The sequence below is a fragment of the Apteryx mantelli genome, chromosome 30 (genome assembly GCF_036417845.1).
Source record: "Apteryx mantelli isolate bAptMan1 chromosome 30, bAptMan1.hap1, whole genome shotgun sequence".
Taxonomy (NCBI): domain Eukaryota; kingdom Metazoa; phylum Chordata; class Aves; order Apterygiformes; family Apterygidae; genus Apteryx; species Apteryx mantelli.
Window position 1 is genome coordinate 1,592,673 of NC_090007.1, and position 14,151 is coordinate 1,606,823.

Here is a 14,151-nt window from a genome sequence, read left to right on the forward strand (position 1 = left end):
TCTGACCAGAACTGTGCTAAAAGTTGAGCTTTTAGAAGGGAGCTGAATGTCGAGGCCGACTCTGCAGCAGGGAAGGTCTAGGCCAGAGCTCTGCCCTCTGTGCCGGCGCATCCCGGGACATTTCACGCCTCATGCAGCACCGTGCTAATTGCCAAAAGGCGCAAGTCCCTGCATCGGTTTTTCTTCCACTTTCCCGGGTTACGGGAGCCTGCCGGCCTCCGGTAGCCCCTTGTCCACCACACGGGGCTGCTCCGACTATTGGGTGCCTCGAGTTCAGGTGATAAACACTTCGCTGAATGCCAAGCTGGGGTTTACTGAAATATGCTAATTTCTGCGTTGCAGCAGGAATGAACATGTTTAACGAGGTTCCCATCTGCTACCTGAGCCCTTAAGCCTTGATTTACTGTTTTCTAGGTCCGTCAGATCCCTTTTTTTCCCCTAGAAACTTCAGCAATCCTACTGAACAACCCCATCCAGCTGTTCTGCACCACATGCGAGGCGTGTTCCCATAGCCCACTGTGCGCTTACCAGACTTCAGCAGACCCGGTTGGTAAAACTGGAGGGTCAGACACAACACTTTTGTATAAATATTTAAGGATAAGTTGTTACTTTGGATTTGTTTTTTCCTACCTTTAGTTAAATCCTTCCTGGTGAAAGGGGTCAAGCGAGGGTCTGGGTACGCGGACAGGACTTGAGCGGCTCCTGGGCCTTTCAGGGGGGCTCAGCCCCTCCCTCCTCCCAAAATCTTAACTTTTAGCACAGATTCCAAGGAGTTGGCCTTTTTCCTTCAGGGTATTTGCCACCGGGAAGCATAGCTGACGGCAGACACGTTGAGTGCTTTCCTACTTTTAAGCCTAACTTAAAAGCAAGGCTGTATTACTGCAAAAAGGGAACAGAAACAAAAGCTGTTTTGCTTTTCAGCAGCAGTTATTTTACAGCTTTGCTTGCCTGACAAACTTCCTTTTTAAATAAATAACCTTTATCCTTAGGAATTGAATTCTTTATTCAAGTAATTATTAAAGCAAGCAATGAGCTCACGGAGGGGCTTTCGTGAAGCCGTAGCTCAATATTCCCTTTCAGTTCACACGTAAGGATAAGGCTTGACGGGCGCCCGGGCGCCCAGCACTAATCCTGGGCGACCTGGGAGGGCAGGACCTCGCTGCGGCAGGCGCTGGGCGTGGGAGTTTGCAACCTCTGTTAGCGCTACGGCCCCGCGCAAGCAGAGCCGCCGTCCCGCCGCGCATCTCGTCTCTGCCCTGCAGAGTTTACAGTCGGCTCAAGTCTTGGATGGCTTAAAACACATTAGCTGCCTCTTTTCTGCATCGCATCCAAAGCTTGGAAAGGAGACTGGGGAAATGATGTGAAAAGCAGCTTTTTAAGGTTCTGCTTGTATTTAACAAGATGTTTATATTTCTTTCCTAGTACACCTTAGGATGTACTGCTGCTGTCATGATGAAGAAGAGGGGCTCCCAGAATACGCTAAAGAGCCAAGTTTTACCATCTCCTACTGTATCGATCACAGTTTAAGGTCTGGGGATTTTTTTTCCCCTCTGGGCTGAGGACAACACCGTAAGATGCAGAACACGACAGAGCAACTTCCACTTTCTCAGTACTGGAGAAAGACTGATGGAACGGCGGCGCGGGAATCCAGTCGATTGCAAACCCCTGCAAGACCTTTAAACTTCCCGAAGCCGAAGCCCGTAACCAAGGTGAGATCCTCCAGCGAGCTCCTGTCCGGGGAGCCTGGAGGAGCTGATGCAATCCCGCCCCGGTGTTACGAGGCGGCTGCATCACGCGAAAACTTCTGGGACCAAGCCAAGCGTTTGCGAGACGGAAGCAAACGCCGAAGCCTCTTTGTATCCAAAGGGATCCCGGTGCCAGCCCTCACCACGGAGGGGAACGGCTGGTGGGGGAAGAGGAGATCTGCCGCCAGCGTTTTGGGAGCCAGGGGCTGGAAGCACTTCCCCTCCCGCTGGATCACCACCTGGGCGAGGGGGAGACACCGGGCTGTGATTTTAGACCGGTTGGTCAAGCAATCTGCTAGTCGGATTCGACAAGCAGAGGGAAGCGTCTTTGGTACCTAATGGGGAAGAAACAAGTCCCCCTGGGAAGGGGAAGGTAGAACAGTTCGGGCCCTGAGGAGGGTTTAGTTTGCCACGCACAGGTTATCCGGAAATAGCAACCAATTAGAGACGGAGCAAACCCTTAGAAAGGTTTACAGGCTGAAAATACAATCGGTTGCAGGCAGCATTTCAGAAGAGTTATCAGGAGAAACGATTCAAGCCCTCGGTTAGTGCTCCGAAGGCATCAGGCGCGTCTCGAGGGAGCCTCCCGAGGGAGCCTCCGGCACAGCCTTCCCCGGGAAGGAAGAGCCTTTCGGAAACCTGCCCGAGCCGCCAGCTCCATCCCCGAGCCGGACCGACGCAACTGGAACGGGGAACCAGGACTCCACCGAGGGGCTCAGCTCCGGTCCCGAATCGCAGGGCCGTTACGCAGCCTGCGCCTGTTTTGCCGTTGCACGTGACACGCGGAGACGCGTCCTGCCTGCCTGCCTGCCTGCCTCCCTGCCTGCCTCCCCCCGCGAGCGGCCTCCCGAGCGGCTCAGCAGCGCTCAAGCGCTGCCCAGGCTGCCTGCGCGGGGTGGTGGTGGTGGTGGTGGCAGCAGACCTATAATTTCCATTGGCTGAATTTCGTAACTCAAGGGAGCCGCGTCCCGGCAGCCCACGAAGTCGGAGTTTTTCAGGGTGGATTGCAGTGGACTTAACCCTGTAGGTGCCAGCCGTTCCTGAATTTGAGCACGCGGTTAGCACCATGTAGTTACCTCGCCAGCTTTCCAGTTGTTAACCTGCCCGGCTGCAGGACCTTTGCAGACAATCTCTGCTGGTGAACTGGTTCGGCCGCCCACCTGAGCACGCCAGGTTGTGATAGTACCTCCTTCTGCTGCTTTGACCCGCATTAGCTTGGTGTTTCTTGCACCAAAATAGCCTAGCATCAATAGCTTCACTTCAGCAGTTTTGCATAGAGATTTCCTCAGTGAGAACCTTTCCTAGCACAGCAATTAAAGAGCTTTGAAAAAAAACCAAAGTAGCTTGAATTAAACTGGTTCCTTAACTTGCATATTCAGAAATCTTAGAGATTTCCCTGTTCTAGAAGGTCAGAAGCAGCTCGTAAAAGACCCAAAAGCCCAAACCCCAAACAAACACCACCCGCCCACAGAGCCGAACATCTGGGTCGTCTGCGAACACCAAGAAGGGTTCGGGTCAAACACGGCCCAGGCAAAGTCCAGCAGAGCCTGGAAAGGCGGCGTGGGCTGAACGGTAGCTGCAGCGCCCGTCCCCAAGCGCTGCCACCGCGGCGCTCCCGGCCGGCAGCGCAGATCTCTTCTCGGAATGAGATCTTCCCGGGAAGACGTACGTGTTGCAGGGGCTACGGAGCGCCTATTTCCGTAGCAGTGACCTCTTCCTTGCCAGCACTTTGCCACCACGAATTTCAGCATGACTTGCATGATGCTCCCATCTCGTCAGCTCTTGTAGTTCCAAAACGTGGTGTTACAATGCTAAAACAAGCGATTCCTGCTTTTACCGAGAACGAGTGCTTTCCTTCTTCAGCGATTTGGGGCACCCGCACCATGAAGGCTAGCAAGAGCTTAGCCAAACAGCAAACATCACTTCTTCCTTGAAATGACATCTGCCTATTTATTACAAGGCGATTGCTAAGTTTGCACCGAAGTGCTGCGGTTAGCGAAACTCTGTGGATATTCCATATAAGCGTATAGCTCCTACGGGGCTCTAAGACCTCGCAATGGAAACAGCAACCAAAATACTTCTGCTGGGATGAGACTGCAAACCTTCTGTCGGGAAAGCGTACGTGCTTCTTACATCCAGAGATTGTATCGGCAAGGAAGTTTAATCGATCTGCGGCTTTTAATTTCAACTCATAAATTCCACATAGATTTTATCTCCCCCTCCCCTTCCTTCCTTTCCCGTTCTCCTCCCATCACCTCTGTTCGGGGGGAGGAATTGTGCACACCCAAATCCAGGCACAAATCACAACCCCGCGGTTCGTACCCAGGCAGCTCCGCAATAAAGCGGCATCACTGACCTACAGAGATTCGTGCGAAATAAGAAGGTATTTCGAACAGGAGCCCGTTTCATAGGCCGGATCTGCCGTAAGTTGCCGGCCGTTGTAACCGGAGCGGCTGTGTAACGTGCACAAGGTCTGCACCCGCCCGCGTGCGCGCAACCTCTACCGCTGCCGACCGGGAAAAGGCACAGCCGCTCCACCAGGAAAAGCCAATCCTGCCGCCCGGCCGAGGAAATCCTCCAAGATACCGGAAATATCCGCACACTGGAAGTAAGAGGCAGACACAGGAGTTTGTCCATTTGTTTATTGTCATTCAAATACTAAAAATCCCTCACAATACAATATACAGTTATTGATTTCAGATTCTTCCTCCATTGAAACTGACTATCAGGTTTTAGTGGGAATTTTTTTTTTTTAATTTTTGTTTTATTATCAAAGATTTAGAGTCACAATAAATACGAGTGACAAAAACATACCCTGCGCTGGCGTAACGTTACTCTGTTACACTTCTGTTAGATGATTATAAATTTTTTTCTTTTTTTTAAAAAAAGCACAATGCAAGTTATTTCGCTAAATGCAATATACAGCGTAACTCTGCCTTAAGCAGACAAACACTACTGCGGTTCCTTGAGGTCTTTTTGCATTATAGATATATATATATTTATATATATATATATTCATATATATATATCTATATATATATTTATATATTTATTATTAAAAAATGCCTTCTGTGCCCCCTCCTTCCACAAGGAGAAAGTGACAAATGAGCCGAATAGGGTTTCCGATGAGACCTGTCTAAGCCTTCTCTGGTCTACTGAGTTCTACAACCTAAATCCCCCAGTTTCAATTCTTAACTGTACTTTGGTAAAAAATTTTTCTTAGTAAGCAAAAATGTGATAACTAGGTCTGATAAGTCAGAGGTAAATGAATGGTTCCTAAAACAACAATAAAAATATCTATAGAAAAAAAAAAAACCCAAACTATCTTGAATTTAAGATTAACCAAAAGTCTTCCTCAATATTACAGCTGGAATGCCATTTACAGGAATCCCTAGAATACAAAAATTAGCAAAGTCACACTTTACATGAACTGGAAAAGCTGTCAAAGTTGACTGCACTATAAAAATAAAAGGTTCAACCAGGCCACTTTTCATGTTTCTGAGCAAAGAACCGTAATCCAGTCCACGCTCAAAAAATCCAACAGATAATAAATTAGGTTATAAAAAAATAAAATTAAAAAACCACACAGCTCCCAAATTGCAACACTGGTTCAAATGAAAATCAGGGGTTTATTTCACAAGTTGCTAAAATCTAAGTACAATAGTCATTTTCATTATTACTGTATTATAAAATCTTGTAGTTGCAACGTCTCAAAGAAAGGTTATATGGCTTGCGAGGACCAACGCTGCTCTAACCCTCTCCCCAGGAGAGGGGGGAAGCAAGCAGCCTCTGAGCAATGTCAAACCAGCTCATGCAGCAGTTTGCAGCGAAGCGGTGGAGGGCTGGGGAAGCGGGACCCGGGGCGGGTTGCAGGATATTCCACCCGAATGACGCCAATTTACAGGTTACGCCGTCAAGCAGCACGTTCAGTCTCTCGCTCTGAGGGAGCTTTAAGCAAAACGGTCTTTTCCCAGGAGAGGGCTGATGACGTGACCTCCTTCGAGGCCCTGCTTCGATCTGCACCGCGCTGGGCAGCTCCGGAGCGGGAACTAATAGCCCTTAAGGTGGCAGGAATCCCAAACGTGACAGGAGCACAAAGAAACCAAGGATTTGTTCTTGAAAGTGTGTCTAGATCTCCCCTCCTCCGCAATTCCCAAACAATTTAACCTTTAGGCCGCATCGTCACTATTTGAATACTCAATCTAATTGAGCTTTTTTTCTGTTTGCTGTTGTCGTTCATCGTTGGGTTTTTTTTGTTTTTTTTTTTGTGTGTTTTTGTGTTTTTGGGTTTTTTTTGCAAGAAGGGGAACATATGAATGGGGAAGAGAAGATTTGGAAAGACTGTAGCAAGTGTTTTAACAACTATTCTAAACCTAACATATGACACGTTAACTAGCCCAGTAAAACACTACTCAACTGAATAAGCAGTTTTGACTCTAAAGGAAGAAGCAATTCTTCTGGCAATTAACACATGTATACCACTCAAGTCTTTTCCTGGTGCATTTATCTAAAACTTTGCAGAAACACATATGCAATAAATATGTACTTTAAGTTACCTGCAACACTCCAAGAACCATGGATTAAAAACAATGTCAAAACTGTTTTGGACCCCAACAGCATAATATCCACATAGTATTTTATGTTCATTTATGAAGCCTCCAAAACAATTCTGCCCCAAAACATTTGGATCATATTTGTGGGGTTTTATTACATATTGAATGAAAACAACTCCAGTCTAGTGTGGCCGAGGGAGCAAACTTTAAGAGAGTATGTGCAGACTCATTTTTATTTACACTTCTGGATCTTAAAATAAGTCTCCCCTATCCACTGTGCTGAAAATCAAATTTACATGCTGCTGCACTGAACTGGCAGTTTCCAAAAAGGTTTTGACATAGCTTTTAAAACAGGTGATTTTAATACTTCTGCCCCTCCTTCCAGTCCCCTCTTTCCAGCACCAGCTGAAGCCAAAGCTACTCCCGTACTGGAAGAAAGTTGTTAAATTGTCCAGGTTTCCCAAAAAGGAGTTTGAATTTTAATTGAGAAGTTAGATTTTTTTTTAAATAAATGCACTTTTCCCAGGTCATTTAATAGTACTAGACATTCGTATCAGTGATGTGATGATAATGCAGGCATTTGTCAGAAGAGAGAAAAAAAAACAAAAAACCCTCCACACATTTAAGGAACTGAAACATTTTCATAATATTTCAAAGTGCAAAAATAAAATGCACTCAATTTCTCTCTCCACATCTCCCAGTCCAAAATATCTTGGAATGAAAAGAAAAATTAAAAACACAAACTAATTCCTCTCATCCCCATTTAGCTCTTAATATACATTTGTAAAACAAACAAAAAACAGTCAAATTGAAATTCTAGGGCTTTATACAGCAACAAATACCATTTTGCAAAACTAGGTTTTCTATACTACTGAACAGTTTTCAAGAGTTTCTAAATACTGAAATTCACACAACAGAACAGGGGCTAAAACGAATGCGAGTTTTCTTTTTCACTATGCAATAGTTAGATCTTAAAGGGACAACCCTATATAGTAATTGGTTTAAAGTGAGATCTAACTGCAACTGCTAAGAAAATAGATTCAGCATAGACTGAATAGTAACCCCTCCCCCCCTTTTCTTTTATATATAGATATATAGATATATATATATATTTTTTTGCAAATAATTCTCATCAGCACTACTTCTAGTACTGATATGCAACCTAAGTAGTAAGGCATGTATTTCTGCCACTTGAATTCAACTTTAATTTGGGAGAAGCACAGGGAAGAAGGAGGGAAGATGATAAGAAGAAAAACTGGACCTGATGAATTTGGATTTAATCTGTGGAATCCCCAAAATATATTAAAACCACATAGAAACCTGTCCTTAAAGCAGGGTTACCTAAAGCTCTATCAAAAATGAAATATTGAAGTGATGGGACAGAGGAGCATGCTTGGTACGCTTGGAAGAACGGAATTTTAGAGGGATCAAGGTAGGCAGTCCTGCCCGAAACATGCCCAACACGTGCTGGTACAGCCACCACACCGCCAAAGCACGGCTCGTGAAAGACTGCTTCTCGGTGGATAACAGCAGAGGGAAGAACCTGTTACCTGACCGCAGCCTCCCAGTCCTCTGCTCCCTCCACTCACCCTTTCTGATTGCGTGCAGCTTCTGGAATTCCTAGTTTTTGAGTAAAATTTCTCAAAACAACAAAAAAACTCAAAAAAAAAAAATCAAAAACAGTTTCACTTTTAAGTCTCTGGGAACATATGAAAGGCCCAACTGCTCTTTGCTGAATTAGAAAGACTGAACAAAGGTGTTTGCCTATTCAGTAAATTAGATTTTAGACTACCAAAAGTTCAAAGTCTATTCAAAACAGAATCCAACAAAAGTGAGAGACTCCTGCACTGGTTCCCACCTACCAGACAAGTTTTGGCGGCAGCCAGTCCCTTAGAAAGACATACTCAACTGGAATTTGAGTTTGCACTTATTTATCATTAGCTCATCATCAGACGATTTTGAAACATTACAATCTGTAGACTGCCTTCCTGGTTTGAGGAGGAGCAGGGAAGAAAAGCAAACATGAATTCGGCTCACTAAATGCATCTGCAATATCAGGCTGAAATTCCTCTTTCCTTGAACTGACATCCATGCTTGATTGCGAATGAACACCATACTGTTGGTGAATGGGTAGTTATTAATAAAGAAACCGAAGGCAGAGAGTCATTAGTCCTCCTTTTGTGCTGGTGACAAAAAAATCCAAACTAAATACATAAAGCCAAAAAAAAAAAAAGAATTCTTCCCTTTCCCTGACAGCCTTCATCATCAATCAATCATAAGAATCTGATAACCAAATGAGCTCAAGTCTTTCCCACCCACGTGGTGTCATTTTCTCATAGCAGGGACAGCAGCACTCGATGGGATGAGGAGTGGTCTTCTTGCATCCTATGAAGCCTGGGGCATATCCAGCTGGGATTAAAGCAGATTCCACTGTAATGTGGTATAAAAAGGATGGCAGAAACAGGTTAAGTCTTCCTCTTGGGCATTCCTCTGCATTATTTCCACGTGGCAGACTGTGGGATGGACCGTGGGGGAATCATATCCAGGAGATATTCACGCTGGCGGTCTACTGCTGAAGAAGACTTGTGCACAGCTAAACTAGGATTAACAAAAGGTAAAGCCCCACCTGATAAGATATAAAAGAGAGAGGAGAACAAGCATCACAATACAGTAAAAGCATGAGGAAAAAAAAAAAAAAAAAACAGTGGAAAAAACCCTGCTACATTCACATTTTACCCACATGAAAATGGATGCTTTTGAAATCTAAGCAAGCATTAGCCCCTTTTGGTCACAGAAGGTCAGACACCTTCAGAAACAGAAAGCTTCCAAAAACATCTGAACAAACAGTAGCAAGACTTTGTATGAGGAATTAGATTTGAGCAATTCTCTGCAATAAAATTATGTTTAAATGCTAAATTAACCTCAGGAAAAGAAATACCCACTCAATACCGGGCAAGAAAGTAGATCACAAAAGAGCTAGCTGCTGCAGTGTTTCCTTCCTAGGGATTCTAATTATCACTTAAGGAAACAAAACTACTCTTCCCAAGTCAGATCTTTATAGCCAAAAAAATCAAGGTAAAATTAGAAATTAAAATTCCAGTTTGTATCAGAGCAACAGCTTTAGTTAGCAGTTCAAATCATGAGGAATTCTAGGAGTATGTACCGTAGCTTTACCTAAAGCAAAAAGATCTACTGTATGTTGCTTACAGCAAAGAGAAAACACCAGTCAAAATTAAACGACTGGATTAAACTCCCAGAATTAAATGACCAACTCCTGCAGCGCAGTACTGACTGTGCATACAGACTCAGTACTACATTAAATCTATATGTAACAGTGTAAAGCAGCGCTGTTTTTATATGGTAGCATTTGATCATTTCTGATGAGCATAAACTACATCAAGAGCAAGTGCAAAGAACAGTAAGAAGAGCAAAGCCTTGGTGTGGTCAGGTCTTCATGCAGGAAGTGTCAAAGAGAAAGCATTCTTACCCAAAGAACTATGAATGTTGGACAGAGTGCAGCTAATAAGTACAAAAAAAAAGAAACTTTAGAGAAAAATCTACCTGTATTGATGGGAGTCTTCTTCCAGGTGGCAGCGCTGCCCTTGCTGACAGGTCTCTCAGCATGCTTACCTGGCCTACTCCCAAGTGCTGCTGCAGACGATGCATTCTGCAACTTGGGTGACTGGCTAAATGCATGCAACACTCCTCGTGGAGCTCCAGGAGGACCTCGAGACATCTGGCTAGCAGTCTGGCAAGAGAGCAAAGAGTAAGACAGGCACAGCAGTCTTTCCTCTTTCAAGTACAACAGCCCTGAGCAATCTTTACTACATTTCTCTCTCTCCTCCTCTCTCTCTAGATCTGGAATGGACTATTAGTCTCAGGGCTGACAACTTCAAGTGATCTCTACATCTAAATAAGAATCAGCTTTGTACTTCTGAAAGCATCCGTAAGAATGGGGAATCAATCAACTGCAAAGCAGCAAGAGTGCTGCGTAAGCATCTCCATACACAGACACTCTTCTCCCCTGTCACATCAGCACACCTTGGTTATTTCCACTCAAAGCAGCACTTAAGCAGTTTCCATCTTCCCCCAATTCAAAGGTGGTTTTACAAAGTGTAAAAGATCCAGTCTCTGCCATGGATATTACCCATTACCTTGAAACTTCACAAAAACTGCTAGTTGTTCCTGACTCAAGTCAGATTTTTTTCTGTCTTAGGTAAATTTATTCTTGGGTATTTGCACTGGAGCAAAATTTTCCATTTAGTATATCCTAAAAGGATTCAGGAACGCAATTTGTGGGATACGAGCTAAAAACTCTAGGATAATTACAATGACTCTGCAGGAAGGACATCACCAACTTCTGTTCTTCAGGTACAGAGAAGATAGTTTATGTATCATCATGGTATGACGGAATAACATTTTAAACTGCCCAGTTTAAGCTTAAAACTCAAGCACACACTGTGGAGCTCAAACAGAACGAGAAGTTTATGCAGCAGCTTCACATCTGCACACCAAACACCACAGTGCCCGTGCTGTATGCCTGGAAGACCAGGCGTTGTGGGACCTTCGCTCCGTCACCACTGAGATGGGGCTTCCTAGGGACAGCTCCTTACCTGCTTGAGTGAGTGGTGCTGCACTATAGGCTCCGACTTGCTCTGTACAGGAGACGCAGTCTGTTGCAGTATCCTTTGCTCAATCTCCTGTTCTTGCTGCAGTGCTTTTACAAAGGCAGCCTTCAGTCGGTTAGTGTGCTCAGCTTTCAAGGCCTTTTTCTGATTTGATGTCATACAGGTTTCACACATAATGGTTCCATTCTTCTCCTCCCTCCAACGGCAGGTGAAGTCAGTCTTACACTGTGCACACATATAGGGCTCGCGAGATGATGCAGCAACTGAAACTTTACCTGAAGAACACAACCAGGTTAGCTCAGCTCCACCTGCAGCTTCTATGAAATGAAAGTTAAAACTCTCTCTCCCTCAGGTGTGGCAACAGGGAATTTTACCCCTTTGCTCCATCTACGTAAACTAGGCTAGAACTGGATTCTTCCTTTGTTTGGAGGTAATTTCTCTAGGATATCTATCTCATTTCTGCCTGTGAACATATTGGTAAGGAATCCGCTGAAAATATATCATTGGAGAATTCTGTGTTGATGGACAAACAAGTGATGATAGGAAGTCTCTAGGGAGAACTGGATGCATTTTAGAGAAATCTTTATAATTAATGTCTAGCATATAAGAAATCAGAGCATTGTGAAATTCTAGAATTATGCAGTTAGATAAAGCAATTTCAAAATTGTCAGAGAAAGTGAAACCAACATTAGACAGACTATGAAAATTTAATCATGCAAGGTCTGAAACTCCTTGCTGCCTGTTATTTAACTAGAGTCTAAATGGGAAAGGTTCTCTCTTCATCTACGAGGAAGATTTTTAATGCTGTCTCACCTTGAGTTTCCAGCAAATTCTGCACAACTTCTTCCAATCCAACTAAGTAAATAAATTCATTATTAGCTGCACTTGGCAGGAAGTTCATCTCTGGTGCAGGTGGCTTCGGAGGAGGGATCTCGAGCAGCGTTTTCTCCAGCTGCTTCCGCAAGGCAAGCTTGGCAGCAGCTTGCCGGCTGGCTGGCGAGTCGTTGGAGTTCACGATGGAAGCAGCGCTGGTAGTAGTAGCATTAGCCTGAGCTGACGTCACAGTTGTACCTTTTATTGAAGTTGGTGAAGCCTTGAAGGAAATTTGACACATCTTGGTCAGCGACAAGTGCCAGATTGTTCAGCCCTTTTGAGATACATGCTCCTTTCTACTGAGACAGTCAAAAGGAAGGGCAACCAGTGTTTGCTGTAATAGCGTGTGTGTGGTTTTTTTTGGGGGGGGGTGTGTGTGTGTGTGTGTGTGCAATGAAGACCATCTCCCGCTAAATCTTATTTTATGCAGGCTACCAAACATATCACAATACATATCTAAGCTTAGATATTGCAATGTTGCATCTCCTGTTACAAATATGTCATCTAATCCTCCTATCCTTTTTCTAAAGAACTTAATTTTCCTTTACTGATCATTTTTAGGTATTGGAAATTTGGGGGGGGGGGGGGAAAGGGGGGAGAAAAGAGTACTTTTCCTTATGACTTTACCAAAGTCATGACTTTAATTAAAAAACAAAATGCTGTGCTTCTTTTGTCTACACTACATGCATGCCAATGTCAGTATTAGACGTTAAGTTGCTGCTTCAGTATCTTTTGGTGTTTCAAAAAGGAGTGCCAGTCCATTTTGTTTACTAGAGCACTCATTTTATTTATGCTTCTTAAAGAAGAAGAGAGACTATTCTAAAGGACAGTTTCATATTAAAATACCAAATGAGAAAACTCAGGCCCAACATTCAGATCACTGAAATGTATACTCCTTCCCAATTGTCTGTAATATTTTTTTCATTTCTGTACACAGGAGGTGAATATAAACACAGAAACGGTCTGCACAGGTAGAACAAAGAACAGGATAACTGCAGTAATAAGCAACCACATCACTTAGATGACAGCAGGCAACACCAGTTAGATACAGTAACCAGACAATCGGTAATTGCATCTGCTCACCTGTATTCTTGAGATTAAAGTTATGTTTGGCGCAAAGCTCTGGAACTCACCTGTGGGATATTGACAAGCAGGCTGGTGTTGGGGACATTGGCGACACGGATCAGACCCTGTTGGATAATTCTCTGCCCCTGGATTTGCACACTGGGGACCGACGCCCGTGGTGCCAGCAGCAGCGGAGGCGGCCCTGTGCTGGAGTGCTGTCGGATGTTGTGGATTTGCTGGGAAGACACAGAAATGGGCTGATGTGATGGTTCCATGAAGGATGGGGAGGATTAGATAGCGGGAAGTAAGTGGTGGAAGCCAAATGGGATGACATGATACAATGGAAATGAGGCAAGGCAGGGAACGCAAAAAAGCGTGATGATTAACATCCTTGTCAAAGGGTGGTATTTTTCCCTTTCCCTCTGTTAAAATGAAACTAGTAGAATGTAACATCAAAAGAGATGCTTATGTCTGAGGCCATCATATTAAGGCCAAAACAGGTGCACCACAAATCTAAAGTTTTCAAGTCAAATTTCTTTCAGAATGCACAGTAGTTAAGCCTGTTTCATTTTAAAGGCATTAGAAAAGCTGTTTCACAGAATGAGGTTTTCTCCATCATCATAACAAAGAAAATGAAATACCAAATGCTATACCTTCTTCCTTAGTGCTGGCTATGCAACAGATAAAAGTAGACCTTCTACTGAAAAATAAATCTTCATTTAACAAGAAAACACTTTTTTTTTCCTGATATCTCTCAGAAGTCATAACTCTAGAAGAACATATCAAATTGAACACTGTGTCCCTAACTCCTATAGTGACACCACTATTTTCTCTTACAGGTGATAACGACCTCACAAATCAGCACCTTCAGATTTCCAACTCACTATCTCATTTCAGCAGCTCTTTTTCAATCTGAAGACAGACACAATGAGGAAAAAAGTGAGTTTTAGCATTTAAAAAGGTGAAATTGATAAGACAGGAAGAATAACAAGGAAAAAAGCAGAAGAACAATGAGTTTCGTTTCCTCTGCTGCTGCTTTCCTAAACAGCAGGTAAACCTGGAAGCCTGTAAAGTAGCTTTCAAAAAAAGACAAACTTTTCTGGTGCAGCTAAAGGAAGAATCATATCCCATATCACCACAAAGTTTCCTCATGGTTCACTGGAAGTGTTATGGAGCAGCAGAATGTGTAAGCATGAACTGGAATGACATGGGAACTTTCAGTAGCAATATATCTAGCCCTATTAAAATCCTGCAAGAACTACATAGAATCCTTCTGGACAAGAAGAA

At 43.9% G+C, this 14,151-nt stretch overlaps 1 protein-coding gene across 8 annotated transcripts in view; it reads right to left on the bottom strand.

Moving 5' to 3' along the window:
• Positions 1–5,354: 5,354 nt before the first annotated feature.
• The window catches only part of GATAD2A (GATA zinc finger domain containing 2A), a 71,812-nt gene continuing 63,015 nt past the window's right edge, over positions 5,355–14,151 (bottom strand). For 7 of the 8 annotated variants that reach the window (XM_067312652.1, XM_067312650.1, XM_067312654.1 and 4 more), the window contains 5 exons: positions 12,933–13,100; positions 11,740–12,019; positions 10,912–11,201; positions 9,860–10,046; positions 5,355–8,924 (listed from right to left, as the gene is read on the bottom strand). In XM_067312652.1, the coding sequence (XP_067168753.1) occupies positions 8,794–8,924; positions 9,860–10,046; positions 10,912–11,201; positions 11,740–12,019; positions 12,933–13,100 (1,056 nt within the window). In that variant the 3' untranslated portion in view covers positions 5,355–8,793. The remainder of the gene's footprint in view (positions 8,925–9,859; positions 10,047–10,911; positions 11,202–11,739; positions 12,020–12,932; positions 13,101–14,151) is intronic. The other variant, XM_067312655.1, reaches the window with a different exon arrangement.